The 15055-nt window shown below is 49.1% G+C and overlaps 6 protein-coding genes across 7 annotated transcripts in view; 3 read left to right on the top strand and 3 right to left on the bottom strand.

Annotated features, from left to right (window-relative positions):
- Positions 1–693, top strand: part of Vsx2 (Visual system homeobox 2) — a 36543-nt gene extending 35850 nt beyond the window's left edge. Inside the window, exon 6 of the mRNA XM_001355657.4 lies at positions 28–693. Coding sequence (XP_001355693.3) covers positions 28–385 — 358 coding nt within the window. The 3' untranslated portion in view covers positions 386–693. The remainder of the gene's footprint in view (positions 1–27) is intronic.
- A 1002-nt stretch (positions 694–1695) lies between these two features.
- Positions 1696–2522, top strand: LOC26532021 (uncharacterized). The gene is made up of 2 exons (XM_015185868.2): positions 1696–1857; positions 1933–2522. Exons 1-2 carry the CDS (start codon positions 1744–1746, stop codon positions 2254–2256), a joined length of 438 nt encoding a protein of 145 aa, XP_015041354.2. The 5' UTR covers positions 1696–1743; the 3' UTR covers positions 2257–2522.
- LOC4815482 (uncharacterized) lies at positions 2381–3419 on the bottom strand. The gene has a single exon (XM_001355658.4). It carries the CDS (start codon positions 3317–3319, stop codon positions 2501–2503), a length of 819 nt encoding a protein of 272 aa, XP_001355694.3. The 5' UTR covers positions 3320–3419; the 3' UTR covers positions 2381–2500.
- A 1115-nt stretch (positions 3420–4534) lies between these two features.
- Positions 4535–6802, bottom strand: RhoGAP5A (Rho GTPase activating protein at 5A). The gene is made up of 4 exons (XM_001355660.4): positions 6550–6802; positions 5332–6483; positions 5163–5268; positions 4535–5103 (listed from the first exon to the last, which is right to left on the bottom strand). Exons 1-4 carry the CDS (start codon positions 6644–6646, stop codon positions 4944–4946), a joined length of 1515 nt encoding a protein of 504 aa, XP_001355696.4. The 5' UTR covers positions 6647–6802; the 3' UTR covers positions 4535–4943.
- A 1410-nt stretch (positions 6803–8212) lies between these two features.
- Positions 8213–10318, bottom strand: Mlc-c (Myosin light chain cytoplasmic). The gene is made up of 3 exons (XM_015185869.2): positions 10057–10318; positions 9914–9941; positions 8213–8694 (listed from the first exon to the last, which is right to left on the bottom strand). The coding sequence occupies exons 1-3, from the start codon at positions 10057–10059 to the stop codon at positions 8282–8284; spliced, it is 444 nt and encodes a 147-aa protein (XP_015041355.1). The 5' UTR covers positions 10060–10318; the 3' UTR covers positions 8213–8281.
- Positions 10319–10452: 134 nt separating this feature from the next.
- On the top strand, positions 10453–13790 carry Pop1 (POP1 ribonuclease P/MRP subunit). 2 transcript variants are annotated; one of them, XM_033383087.1, is made up of 3 exons: positions 10453–12147; positions 12207–13117; positions 13176–13790. In XM_033383087.1, the coding sequence occupies exons 1-2, from the start codon at positions 10545–10547 to the stop codon at positions 13091–13093; spliced, it is 2490 nt and encodes an 829-aa protein (XP_033238978.1). In that variant the 5' UTR covers positions 10453–10544; the 3' UTR covers positions 13094–13117; positions 13176–13790. The 2 variants fall into 2 exon arrangements, with proteins under 2 accessions (XP_033238978.1, XP_002133798.2); XM_002133762.3 differs by having other exon boundaries at positions 12207–13251.
- The last annotated feature ends 1265 nt before the right edge of the window (positions 13791–15055 follow it).

The raw sequence follows: 15055 nt of genomic DNA, 5'->3' as shown, positions 1-15055 counted from the left end.
ATGAATGGACCTTTGCACATTTTGCAGGAACAACTCCATTGCCTGTCTGCGGGCCAAGGCGCAGGAGCACCAGGCGCGGCTGCTCAACAACGGTGGCCTCTTCCTGCAGGTGCGGAGCTTTGCGGCACATGCCCAGGCTCAAGCCCAAGCTCAGGCCCAGGCCCAGGCTCAGGCCCAGGCTCAGGCCCAGTGTGATATGCTGAAGCACAGCGAGGAGCACAGCAACAACAACAGCACACAAGCAGGACCAGCGCCACATCCTCATACCAATCCACACAGCCACTCCCACAGCCATTTGCGGGGCAACTCCAATCAGCAGCACATCAAAATGGAGCTTACGGGCAGCGGCGGCGGGGGGCCAATGGCCGCCTGCGAGGATGTCTGACGTCAGCAGGACACCTTCAATATGCAGTAATATAAACCCATCCCCCGCCCCCCCCCCCCCTTCCTTCCTCACACACACACACACAAGCACACAAACCAAACCCGAACCAAATGAAAAGATACCATTTTTTTTGATTAGACCTAAGCAATTAGTTTTCTTGGATAAAGATCTGTAATCGAATATTTTAAAATGTACGCATACGTTTATTTTAGCTGTAAAGACACGAAAACGTAATATTTTGAATAAATATTTAATCGAAATTCACTTTTGTTCTAATAATAAGAAATTAAAAATGCAAAACATTTGAAAAATCTACTAAGAAAATGATAATTTAATTCGTAGTGGATTCTTTCGTGCTCTGAAATCCCAGCTGGACTCCGTCCATCTCTATGTCTTACTTTTATTGACATCTACACAGATTTTGATGCATACATACGATCCACAATTAAAGCCCCAAAGGCGACACCTGACGGCATGACTAGTTCCATTCCACATTTTACATTGCACTCTGCACATTCTACTTCTACATTCCTCTTGTAGGTAGGTAGCTACATAGTGTTAGTATAACAGTTTAATAAAGTAGAGAACATGTTGGTGCTACGTCGAGTAAGTGCCGCCCTCAGGAGGTGAGGTATATATCTACCATATATATTTACGATTTCTGATCAGTATATTATTAAGACTTAAGATTATTAAATGAAATGAATGAAACAATTATTTCGAATAGGCCAATCAAGTAGGAAATAGATTCACCAATCGTATAAAATTATGTGGGCATGGCTAAATGTTCTATATAGCTAGTAATATAATATAATATAATACGTTTTCTTACGTTTTATGTTGCTGTCAGCATTAATTTGTATGGGCCAGTAATCATGTGCCGTGAAAACGAGCAGCATTGTTCCACAACATTGCGCGGATTGAGCAACATTTTGCATACCCTGCGAAATGGATGTTATGGAACTGAGAAAATGTTTGTCATCTAATGCACCAATAAGGGCCAAAACTAGTCAGTTTCTGTTTTAAAGGTATTTCAACGATATTTTGAAGGGTTTGGTCTTCTTACAGAAACCAAGAATGGGTATCGGGATCGGGATATATTTACAAGACCCTAATCATATGCATTAATATGTCCAAAACATAACAATCTGAGATCATTTCTATATTAATTACGTTTTGAAACACATTGGAAAAACAGTTTCTTCATATATATCAACGAAATAGAGTATACCTGTGCCCAAACTCCGGTTGACGTGATATTTCACCCTCACTTACGGCGCATTCCATACTCACTTACGTTGTTTTTTTGAAAAAGGAAGAACATTTTGTTGAAATCGTGAAAAACGCTGCCAAATCCGATGCCGTTTACAGGACGTCTGCCAGGGGGTGCCGGGGTGCCGATGGGGATGTCCTGGACCAACAGTCCGATATACCATGCGTATCGAAGTTATAGACATCGATGGAAAGAACAAGTAAGCCACGAATATGGGGATCCTTTAGACACATGTGTAATCCCCTGCTGCCTTGTTTCGATGCACATCTCGCAGGTAATCAACATTGCCGCCTTGGGGGATTTGTGTACTGGCTCGACGACAAGACCGGAGTGGAACGGATCACTCACGGTCAACGAAGAGCGTCGTTCCGCGGAGCTGCAGCGTATGCCGCAGATCACCGATATCAGTGCCTTGTGGACACCGGATGCGAAAGTGCTGTGCAATCACACGTGTCTGCACAGCCGCACAAAGTCTTTCCACATCGGCATAGCCAGCGGAGGGTGTGGCACGCAGCACGCGCGACGTCTGCTCTCGCGGCGAGTATACGGCCTGTGGGCCAGATCATTTCACGTGCGCGGCCCCAGTGGCGGGGAATAGTGACATGAACAAGGACTGCGTGCCCGCCTACTGGCGCTGTGACGGCGAAAAGGACTGCCCGGACAAGTCGGATGAAGTGGCATGTCCCACATGCTGGCATGGTCTTATTCTCTTCTCAAGGGAAGACACTTTTTTTAGGTTTTGTTTTAATTTAAGGAAACGGTCAACAAATGTACATATTTCGCTGTTGCCGAATATAAGAAATTTGCAGAAAGCTTTCCGCAGATCCTCGGACCGCTCCTAGCTATGTGTCCATGATGTAGCGCAGAAATCGGCGATAATCGATGCCCTTATCGGATCTTGCATTGCACTTCATGCTGTCGATAATGATGTCCAGCTCCTTCGCCGTGAACGAGCTGCCACTGCGATTGAGTAGCTCCAGCAGCTTGCTGCTCCCGATGTAGCCCTTGCCCTGGGGATCCGCCCTGCGCAGGTCGTCGATGAACTCGTCCCGCTTGGTCATGTCCATGTCGACGGCGTTGCGGCCCAGGGCCTCCAGATAGTTGCGCGCCTGGCGCAGCGTCTCGGCGGCCTTCGCATCGTGGGTGTGCATGTTCGCCACGAGGTCCTCGTAGTGGACGTTGCCCTCTATGTCCGACACGGACGCGAGCACGCCGAAGACATGGGTCTCGTCGATGGGGTCGCCCATAGTCGTGAGCATTTTCCGCAGCTCCGAGTAAGCTATTTTGCCAGTTTTCTTCACGTCCCACGCCCGCAGGGCCTCCAGCACGTCCCCCATCTTGGGCTGCCCATCAGCAACGGCCAGTTTGCAGTACAGCGTCAGCACCTTCTCGAAGCTCAGCCATCTCCGGCCCTTCGGCGGCAGGTTGTCCTTCAGCCATAAATGGGTCGGAGTTAGTCCCATGGCGTGCAGGCAGTAGCCCAAATCGGCCTCTGAAATGCCAGTAGAGTTGGAGGGGTCGAACATGTTGTAAATCTCCCGCAAATTGGGCACCAGCGGCAGCATCTTCATCAGCTCCGCTTGCTTGTGGAAGGAACCGAACGTGGGCGGTTGGCTCTGCTTGCCGACCGCTGCCTGAAGCAGCTCCCTTTTGCGTGACATGGCCTTGAACGTAAATTTGGCAACAACAAAAACTATAAGGCCTAAAACAAGAACAATTTTGTGAATGGATATCGTATATGAGACAGATTCCCAGGCCTACCTGGATTAATGAATGTGAATTCTTATCATTTACAACTATAGGGCTATAGAAAATCAAATTAAATTTAGATGCTCAGAGGCCCAGACCCCTTTCATTTATCATGCAGTATCATGCAGACATTTCACTCATTTTACATTATGCGTTCTATGGCATATCAACAGTAAACTCAATATCGAGTCGATGCGCTGGCTGGCTCCTAGTCAAGCTAGGGATACGGATTCTCGAAATCGACATCAGATGATTTGCAGTGCGACACCTGTTCAATGGTCGTGGTAACGATCGCCTTGTTCACGTCCAACGGACACTTCTTGTTGACCAGTCAAACAGCAGTCCCGGTGGGCTCGAGCAAGTGGAGCGTGGATGTCCCCGATGTCCATACTACCCGTGTCCCGTGGGGTCACCCCACCGTGGGGGGTCGTAGATAGTCGATGTCTTGTTGGTTCCATCTGGCTGGAGATCGAGCTTGAGTGCCGACAAGTAACCGCTAACATCGCCGATGTCCATATCTTTGGGACAGTCCTGCTTCGACTTCGTGGATTCATCGCTGAGCGGGAAAGCATATATACAAGCATATACATATACTCACGATGGAACGATGCTACTTCCCGGTTCTTCTAATACCATTCCTGGCTCATTCGAAACGCACTCATTCATTGATGTATTGCTGAGCGGGAAAGCAGAAGAAATTAAATCAAATATTTCTGGGTACTCAAGCTACTTACTTTTGAACGCGGGAACAATATCTTCTGGCAGGCCTTCGACTTTTCGATCGGCATATGGACTTCACTTCAGTGTATATAAGGTCGAACCTTTGTACGCCGAAACGACACTCTTCCGCTCTTTTCCTTTGCGAAATCTACGGACTTTTGTTTTGAAGTAGGATCTTTAAAGAGTTCGCCCTGGACGGTTTCAAACTTGCACGTTTTCATAGTTTCTTTCTCGTTCTTTACTCACAGCTTCTATTCCGGCTTTGGCATATATTCCACTTTAGTATTAATATTACTGAGTTCTGAACGATAGAAAACTCTACTCAAGTTAAGTGAAAGTGACTCAGAGTGATTCATGTTTGCGGTCAAACCATACCAATATGGGATATGGGGCCTATAATCATGGTATTAGTTTTATATAAATAAAATAAATATATTTCTTGTGACAAAACTATCGTAAATTTATGCTTAAATAGTTCAAAAATGCAGTAAATTCGTACGTTAGATTCCTACAACATTAAATGCGTTCTAATGTGTTTTTGTTTTGTTTTGGGAGGCGGGGTCGTGGGCATACTATACTCGATGTAATCCTTACAAAACTGGGAATTTTAAAGCGCTATTCATAGATACTTAGGCTACATTTTTGGTGGACATATCAAGGATGCATCGAAAGTTCATTAATAAATTAAGGTAAATGCTAGGCGAAATGCCAATTAAGGTGTGCAGATCACGCGACACATCGGGGGATGGGGCGCAGCAAACTGAGGGAGCTGGGGATAGCTGTTGCTCCTCTAGCGGCTTCTCTTTGACGTGATGCTCAAGCAAATATGGTCTTGCAGTGGGTGATCAGTGAGGAGAGCATGAATATTTCCTCGGTTAGGTTCGTCATGTGCTGCGGCGTGGCTATCAAAGTGGGGGCAAACACAGTGGCCAGATTGTGCTCGTTCATCTTGTTGACGGCATAATGGGAGGCCACGCTGCGGCAGAAAAGGACGAGTTGGAGTGCAGGTGCGGTGGGTGCCAGCAAACTACTCACCGCTTGAGGTGCTCCAGCATGTACTGCAGGCAGCTGTAGTGGGCCGGAGGCAGACGACGCACTGCCTCTGACATCATCTGCAGCTGCTCCGCCTGTTTGGTGTTCCCTGAAACGAGTGTAAAAAGCGATTGACATCGGCTCTAATTTCAGAACACAGCACAACACTTACGCCCGGCAGTCATGAAGCTGGGGTACGCCTGGAACGTAATGAGCGGCACGGGCAGCAACCGCAGATAGAGCTTTAGGGTACCGGCAATGACATTGACATTGCCGTAGGCTGCCTCGGACATGTCCGTCTTCTCGCCCTCCCGGTCGAGGGCTAGCTTGAGAGCCTCGATCTCGTCCGCGAATCCCGAGACGCGGTAGATGCCCTCCTGGAGCATGCCCCGGGCCTCGACCTCCTCCACACAGCGACGCACTACGAAGGGGATCTGGTGACGAGGGTCCAGCTGGACCATGGTGGCAAGATCGGTGCCGAAGACGCCGCGAATCCGCTTCAGATCGGGCACACACTTGGGCGGCACCAGCTCTGAGCACTTGGTGTGGGCCACGAATCCGCAGGCCTCGCACTTGACGCCCTGGGCGGTGAAGCCCCACAGGAAGTTGGCGCAGAACTCGCACCAGTTGAGACCCTTGAAGGTGTGCACCTTGAAGTGGTGTAGCTTCTCGTAGATCAGCGGCATGGGATCCATTGCAACAGCGGGCGGCTGACTCACCAAGGGCTGTGTCGGCATCAATGGCACATCCACATCCTTGGGAGAGGCGTCATCTTTTGCTGCAGCGGCAGCGGCAGCGGTGGCGGCGGCGGCATTGGTCTTCCCCAGTTCATTCGACAAGGCCCGCAGCTTGCGTCCGTTGAGCGTCATATAGGGACTTTGCTGGTAGCAGTTTTTGGTTTGCTGATTAATCTGCTGTATGATGGGGCTGGCGTGGAGCTGCATGTGGAAGTTGATAAGGCCGTCGGCCACCATGTCGTAGACCGAGTCGAAGCGCTTGTCCTGCTCGCGAAGGTAGTGGCCCACGCCGGGCTTGTGGAACAGCTTGTAGTGCCTTGTGCGCTTGTTGAAGCGCAGGCTCAGCGTGTAGAAGCCGTCGGACATGGGGCTGCGTCGCACCAGATAGCTGCCCTCGCCGCCAGTGAGACCGAGCAGATGCTCCGCCTCCAGGTGGCCCATCAGGCCATGGTACTCGGAGCCGTATAGCCGCGCAGCCTGGTTGTCCTGCTCCACTTCCTCGGCGGTGCTCTTTGTCGGCGGCAGCGGCAGGGTGCGCTGGCACCGCATCGGACACGGGGCCGGGGCCTCCAGCTGGATCTTGTACACTAGAGAGAGTGCCAAGAGAGAGAGATATGACCAATGGTTGTGTTCCTGATGACTAAATCACTTACGCTCGGGCTTCCACACCTTTTGCACTGGAGAGCTGGGCTCGCCGCCGCCTCCGCCAGGCAGAGTGGCGACCACGCCCGCGGCAGCGTTTCGGGACATGGTCCGCGCGGACTGGACTGCAGCGAAGCGAAAATAATGATAACTAAAAGCACTACAAAGTCGTAAATTAAGGAATGCAGCGGTTGCACTTTTCAAAACATTTTCGCTTTTGTTTTATTTTTACATGGCAACTACGCGGTACACGGTTGCTACACGTTTGCTACATGATGAGTGGATAAAGAGGGTATGGACAACAGGCAGCACGGCCAGAAAAGCCAACGCTTGCAAGGTAGAGTCCACCCCACTTGCTTAATATACCTTGAACACGAAATCGGATTCTTGTCTTCAAGGTATATTAGGTACGAGGTGTGTTGGCCATACCCTGTCTCATAGCCCATTCAAAATTACGACTGTGACCCTCAGAAATACCGATGAAAACCCGAACTTGGCTCACCTAGGCCCCTATTTAAATAGTTCAATGACTTGAGGTAATGGCGAAGAATATTATTGATTGTAAATTCTTCTTGTAGATCCGTACCATCTTTCACGTGAACTGCGCTAAAATTATCCAATTTTCATTATATCGGTGGAAACCCCGTGGACCACAATTTGAGAGATCAAAAGTTAAAAAAACCTTCGTATGGAAATTTCTATACCGATAAATGTTACAGGGTATTAGATTTTACAGATTTTTGCGAACGAAATTTGTGGGTTAGATCCGGCTCACGACCGATCTGGCTGCCCTGGCAGCCCGCCAATTTTAAATTGATATTTAAAAAGCCTTGTTGGCAGAGCAAATGTTCCAGTTGAACAAATAAAACAGCATAATACGGTTTCAATTGGTTTAATTTAGTTTTAAGTACGTTTTCTTTTTCTCTTGTAAAAATAACCTACGCTCACTCGCTCTTTGTTTGTTTTTCTTTTGTTTATTAAATACAAATATTAAATTATTAAAAAAAAAACATGTAAAAGTTTGAAATGCGCATTTAAATTCAAACAAACATCATACGCTAACCATCCGATTCTGTTTAGTTTAGAAATACTTTTCATGATACTCTTGCTGCAGTGGACATCGGTATGTATTCCATTCCTGATTCCAGTCCTAAATATTTAGTAGTATATATTGTATAACATGTTTTTTAAGATTAGAGTATGCGGTAAAAAAGAAACGCCGGAATATCGGGTTTAATTACTGTTCAAATTTCTCTTATTTCCTCAGAATAATACGCACAAGTTATTCCTGCGGCCATTATGATGTCTACTGGATTGATTAATCGTTATTCAAGAGGGTAGTGTGTCTGTGTGTTGCTCTACTACGTCGATGGTTAGTTCTGTTTGGGGCGGGGCGGGGCGGTAGAGCTGCCCTGGTCTCCTGCCTGCTGCTCCAACTCTCTCTCTCTCTCTCTCTCTGTCTCGCTCTGGTTCCATCGTTGGTCGTTGTGTTCAGTTGTTTTGTCTTTCGTTGGAATATTAATTATGATAGTCCTTTGATGGACAAAGGACATGGGGCATAGGAATACGAAAATTGGAATTTCGGAGTTTAATATTCTGGCGGAATGAACTACATGTCGGCTATCGGCTGTGATAGCCGACAGATTGGCAGGTGTATAGTGTTATTGTTGCTACTGTTTTTTTTTTTTGTGTGGATGCTGCTTGTTCTCGTCGAGGTTTTTGGGGATGGGACCCTGCCAAGCCCTAGCCGCTCATGACCATGCGGACAAACTCCTCGTAGTTGATGTTGCCCTGCTGGTCCTCCATGTTGGCCAGCAACTGTTCCACCTCCTCGTCGGTGAGCTTCTCGCCCAGCGTGGTCAGGAGATGGCGCAGCTCGGCGGACGAGATGTAGCCACTGGCGTCCTTGTCAAAGTGACGCAGTCCCTCGATGAAGTCATCGGCGGTGTCCCCGGAGCGGGCCTTCGATATGGCCTGGTAGATGGGCAGAAACACTTCGAACGAGATGCGCTCGTCTGGCTTCAGCTGGTGCGTGCACTTCTTCACGTCCGACTCGGTGGGATTCTGGCCGAGGGCCCGCAGGCATTCGCCCACTTGGGCCAGCTGAATTTTGCCATCGCCGCGATTGTCAAACAGATTGAAGGCCTCCTGGAACTCTGTAGAGAGAGTGAGAGAGAGATAGAGTGTGTTAGAAATTATTCATATCAGAATAAAAGAAAAATCCCTCCCTTCTCCCAGCATTAACCTTCCACCGTGGTGAACGTTGGCTTCACATGGGCTGTGTAGTAATACATGATGAACCGCTTAGATGACCGCCTCGCCTGCTACTGATACTCTAGCTCCGGTTTACAGTTCTGGCCTCGCAGCCTTTCAGCCTGGCAGCCTCGCAGCGAACCCCATGAGCCGCAGCAAAAGCAAAAGCAGTAGCAGACAGCGACAGCAGCAGCAGCAAGAGAACGGATCATTTTGAGCCTGCATTCAAAGATATACCCTCACAAGGGGTGTTTCGACTTGGCAGAAGGATTTCCACGTTACATATAATAACTCCTGGCAGAAGGATAATATCTGAAGGTTTAATTTCCCACTTTTTAGAGTAGACAGACCTTCGACTGTAACTATAATTTGAATCTACTTCGTAGATATCAGATACATGGAGTCAATCCCCATTCCTTTCGATGAGTGAAGGGTATCTATGCTTCTATAGCACATGCATGAGCGGGATATGTTGTTTTGGCCATTGCATGAGCATATGGCTGCCAAAAATGGCCATAAAAGCAAACGATTTCAGCGCATTTTTTTCCATTTTAGGCAATGAATGGCAGAGCGGCGCGGCGCCACAGATCAGCGACTGCAGTACGCGGATTCGCGGCTGAATGCGGTCAGGGGCTGACGTCAGAGACTTATCGGGTTGTCGGTCGGGCGGATGGCGCGCATTGGAGTGGCTAATCAAACAGCAATCGATGCTGATTAAGTTATCAGCGGAGCGAGCAGGAGGAGCTGGAGGGGAGGCGGTGTAGAGGTTCGATCGTTGCATAATGGCCGCCTGGCCGGGGCCTGGTCGTGGCATCGAGATGCATTTGACCCAGAAGGTGATGGTGGCCCGGTCTGGTCCGCCTTAAATGGCGGCAGCCGCCGAGCGACCGCTTTGGACATGGCCGAGATGCGAGAGATGAACACGAACACACTCACATTCCAATACAGAGGGAGAGAGAAAGAGTTAAAATGTGCCAGCGCATGCAAATAACTGTTTTTTATGTTGTCTTTTTTGCAGTCGGCGAGGCTGCCGAGGGGGAGAGCTTTGAGCTGGCACTTTGAACTTCCACACACACACCCACTCAGAGTGCGAGAGAGAGAGATAGAGAGAGAAACACTCACCAGCCAACTGATCCTCGGTGTAAGCTGCCTGGAAAACCAAACAAAAGAACACATTAGCTCCCAGCAAAAGTCAGTGGAAAAGCCATACGATACGTAGTGGCTATATATTGGCCACGATATCAATTCCTTTTCGGCCCACTTACCATATCGATTTGTTGGTAGGCTGGCTGGGGAAAAACAACACAAAACACGGGATAAGAGTGCGAACGCAGGCAAAAATTTGATGCGACAATGTTCGCTAGAGCTGCAGATCCCGCGATAACACCTTTCGATAGGGGCTGCTGTGGTCACACTTAGAGGTTGGGCGGCTAGCTTAAATTGCAGCTTACTGGTGATTTTGAATTTGGACAACACATCAACACAAGACGAAACGGAATTTACAGCTCACAATTTTGTTTGTTTTTTACGGCCGAGAGAAATTTGAACGAATAACAAATACCAATGACTGGTAACAGGAATCTCTAAGACGATACATCGTCCAATATCGCTGCGCACTTATCGATAGTGCTGTCGATGGTTTTGCAGCCGTAGTGTGACCATATTGCCACGTGCCGCGGATTCAGTTTGTTTTGATCTTCCGAAAGCGTTTTCGAAATACAATTTATGCTGAAGATTGCGGCCCGGCCCCATCATGAGCACACAGAAACTGGAGTACGATGCCCGCATGGGCGGCCGGATCACACTGCCCACGCACGTGTCTACCTACCGCTACGCGGCGGGTGCGCTGAACGAGATCAAGGGACTCATCGCCGAGGCCTTGAATCCAGTCAGCAGCAAACTGATCTTCCAGTCGCTGCCCAAGCACATGCGGCGTCGCGCCATGTCCCATCACCCGAAGCGGTTGCCGCGCAAGTACCGCCACGCCCACAAGAACCAGATGAGCAAGGGTGGAAACGACCCGGTTCTACGGAAACGTCCCTCGCGCAAGTACCGGCGCCGGCCCGGTAACCTGCTGAAGGAGTACGTGCGCCGCCAGCGGCGGCACCACTGGCTGGAGACGCACATCTGGCACGCCAAGCGCTTCCACATGGTGGACCGTTGGGGCTACCGCCTGGCCAACGCCAGTTGCGACAAAACCTACCGCGCCTGCTATCGGGCAAGCGTCCAGCACTGCCTGCTCCAGGACATCTCCTACTACACCTGCGTCGAGCTGCAAGGCAGCCTGGAGTCGTTGCGCAAGGGATTCGCCCGCCTGACCAGCCCTGAGTGCGGCTTGAGCGTGACGGCGAGAACTTTCCTGACGGGCCGTCGCGAGGGAAGCGTGGAGCTCTTCGCCGATAGCCAGTATCCTCGCGGTGCTCTCCAGCGTGCCAGCTTCATGTGGCGACCCCTGGAGGAAGGAGTGACATCCACAGAGGATACGCGCACCCTCTGGCTCTGGCTGCATCCCAGTGCCGCCCAGGCTACCGTTGAGCAGCTGCAGAGAGTGTTCCTGCTGCAGTCCAGGCGGCAACAGACGCTACCCCTGGAGGAAAAGCCAGCGAAGGAGCAAAAAGAGAAGCCGTTGCGTTTCTGGACACAGACCAAGGCTTTTGAACGCCACGCCCACTACTCCAACACGAACGGCAGCATCCAGCTGCTGGTGTTGCGGCAGGAGTTCAACCGCTTTCGCCTGACGGGACCCCAGGCACAGCGAGTGCTGGCATCCAGCCTGCGGGCGCATCGGAGGGATCAGCTTGGAGTCCAGGCGGCCCAGGCCGACTACTGCGAAGCCGCTTTCCGACTGCATTCCCCTAACGAGCTGCTCTCGAACCTCATTATGGGCCTCCACATCGTGGATCCCCGCCTGCAGCGTCCCTGCAAGCGCACTAAGGCGGAATCTTGTGCTGGAGCGGTGCCAGCTGGTAATCTCCTGCTCAGTCCGCCCGAGTGCCTGGCCCGGAGTCCGCTCTGGCAGCGGGAGGAGAGGGAGCGCCTGGCCAGGGGCATAATGTCCACGCATCACTACCAGGAGCTGCGCCAGCAGCACGCTGTAGTTCCCGGAGTACCGTGTGCCTTCGAGGACCAGATGCAGGCGGTTCCACTCCTGCTGATCCAGCGACCCGGCTCCCAGGATCCCGAATACAAGCGCCTGGGCTACGGGTGCGGCTGGGACGTGATTGCGCCGGCCAAGTACGGCATGGCCCTCTGGCTAACACTCACCATGTGGGGCGCCAGGCCGGGCGGCCTGCGGGAGCTCGATTCGGTGGCCAGGGAGTCTGGCGGCGAGCAGCATCTGGCCGACACTTTGGCGGGTAAGTGGGTGCGCTCTGAGAAGACACACTATATTCCCCATTTGGGTATTTATTTCCAGGGGTGAAGCTGGCGTCTGCCGCTGCCGAGGAGCGGCGCGCTCGCTACTTCCGCCTGCCGCCCAACAAACGCACCAACTACCGGAAGCTGGCAGTGGCCAGCCCCTTCAGTGCCCCTTGGAAGCACCTGGTGCGGGACTGGCAGACCACTGCTGCCACCTCCAGTCCAGCCGTTGGATCGTACCACGTCCTGCGACACCGAGAGCTGCTGGAGTCGATCGGCGATTGTCTGCGGTTACACCAGCCTCTACCCGACCAGGTGCCCGACGACTGCCTCATCCAGATCCAGCTACGTCTGAAGGCGCGTGGACATGTGAAGGACAATGCCCTGATATGTCTGCCCTCGGCTGCCGATTACAAGCAACGCTGGCGTCAGATCAATCGGAACGAGCAGGCGCCCGTCCATGTGGAGCCCCCGCAGCCCGATCTCAACGAGCGGACGCGCAAGGAGCTCCGCAGTGACCACAAAATCAAGCTGAAGCGCCTGCGGGCCCGACGAGTGCGCGAGAAGCGGCGCCTCCAGGAGACGGCCACCAAACGTGTCCATATACGACCGGCCAACACGGCGCCCCTGGTCCGAGCCCACCTCCTGGAGATGTGCCGCCTCTGGCTGCCCACAGACCCCGCCGAGACGAGCGATAGCGTGCGACGCCAGTGCAGCCGCGAGGTCTTCGGCTACGTGACGACGGCCGGCTTCAGCTTCACGGAGGCGACCGTCTGTGCCGTCGGCTATGTTACTCCCGGCGGCCTGCAGCATTTGTTAAGCAACCTGAAGGACTCCAAGGGACGGCAACTGCAGCCGATGTGCCTGGTGCGCGACCCCGACAGCCGCGACTATCGCTGGGCTACCGTCCAAGTGAATCTAAATGTGGCCGCCCAGACCTTCTGATCCGAGGATTAGCTGATAGCCAATGTATGTATAGTGCCTAATATATATCCGAGATATACGAAATAGAATATGATCTTAGCAGATGATTGATCCGAATTGTGTCTGCCTTTAGTTTGGTTTAATGTAAACTCAAAATGAACAACTCGCCCAGTCCTCTTTTCGGTGGAAGTCAATGTTAAAAACCGAAATGCGAAAGACCTTTCCGTACAATTAGTTATATTTTTGAGGTTTCTTTGGTGTGAAGGGAAAATCAAGAAGGTCTCTAACGATTTGAAGACAAATCTCGTGTGGAAAATAGTTTTGGATATTGGTATGATGATGGAAATAATATTGAAGAGGATAATAACTCCTATGTTTCATGTTCATTCTGGTAGTTCTGGCTGGTTCGAGGAAGGAATCGAGAAATTAGAATCAGCAGCAGAAAAAAGGTTTTGTCCTCTGGAGAAGAGATGGAAAAGAAATGAAGTCCAACGAGCGATCATCTGGGAAGAGAACGCGTGCTTGGAATGGGCGAGTAGTAGGCCACTCCACTCCACTCCGCGATGTCCATTGATCCAAAGATTTTTGAATGGGATCTAAATTGTTTGAGATCCTGCGGTGTATCGAACCAGTCCGGATATCTGTAATGCTCCCATCGAAGAATCGTTCGAATTTGGTGAAAATAAAACGCATTTGGAAATTTGTTGTACATATTTAATACTAATTTTTATTCAATTTAAAATTACTTGTATGTCATTCTTGCTTCGTTTACCATCATCCACCTCCACATCCAACTTGTTTTTAATTCAATTTGTATCTTTGTATTCGTTATGCAATGTATTCAATCGAGTGAGTGTATGAGTGATTGTGTGTGTGGGGTGTGGCTGTAAATGTGAGTGTTGTGAATACGTTGGAATGTGTGTGTGTCTCTTCGAACAATTCGAAATGTATTCGCGCTTGGAAATGGTTTAATTTAGTTTTTCTTTTCGTTCGCTATCGATTTTATGTTCATCTTCAATATCGTTTCTAAAATGCGACAATGATTAAAAAATTGCTTACAATTGTTTATGTGGGGCAGGATGGATGTATCATATATTATACGAGTGTGTATTCACTTTTAATTGTTGAATTATTCGACTTCGACTTCGGTTTCGATTTGGTTTGGTTTTGGTTATGGAAAAATGAACTTGAATTTTCGCTTTCGCTGTTGGGCTTTCTCTTTATATATAAGTGTATATATATATATATATTGTATATTTATCAGTTATTGAAATTGTCTATATACTGCTTATGTATACATATGTACTCTATATATACTTATATGGTTGTTTGTGGTGTTTTTTTTCGTTACTTGGGGAAATTTTATAGCTGTTTGGTTTTTGGTGTTTTCTCTTGTTTTTGTTGTTGTTGTGCGTTAAGTTGCGTTTTCCTTTCGAATTTTCGTTCATTCATTTCAGCCCCATCGATTATCGATTATCGATATCGTTTTCCGTTCTCCATCTAGCCAGAGCTCTGGAGATCCATCCTTCCAATCTCTGGCCCGAAATACTGTCCAAGAATGCTGTCTGGTCTGTCTTTTCACTTAGATACAGATACATAATTCCATTATGTAAACTTTCACTTATAATTATACAACTTAGTTGAAATATTTAATAAATATTTCGGTCTTCGGCTGTGATTAGCTTTTTTTTTATTCGCTTTACTTTGTTGTTTGTTGTATGACATAAAATATGATTCGATCTTATGTTTAACTAAATTTTAAAGAAAAAACAATTAGATTTATATATATATATATATATATATATAATATATGTATGTATGTATACATATATATGTAGTATGTATGAATGTGTGATGCTCGTATGAATATTCTTCATTCAATTACAATTACAATTACTAAAAGCCTACACAAGTACAAGTTTCAAACTGAATTTGATTCGCAAACTTTAAATATATTCATGTCCTTTATATGTCTGTCTGTGT

This window comes from Drosophila pseudoobscura, chromosome X (genome assembly GCF_009870125.1).
Source record: "Drosophila pseudoobscura strain MV-25-SWS-2005 chromosome X, UCI_Dpse_MV25, whole genome shotgun sequence".
NCBI classification, from domain to species: Eukaryota; Metazoa; Arthropoda; class Insecta; order Diptera; family Drosophilidae; genus Drosophila; species Drosophila pseudoobscura.
Note: the sequence above shows the minus strand (reverse complement) of the source record. Positions and strands in the feature narration are given on the sequence as shown.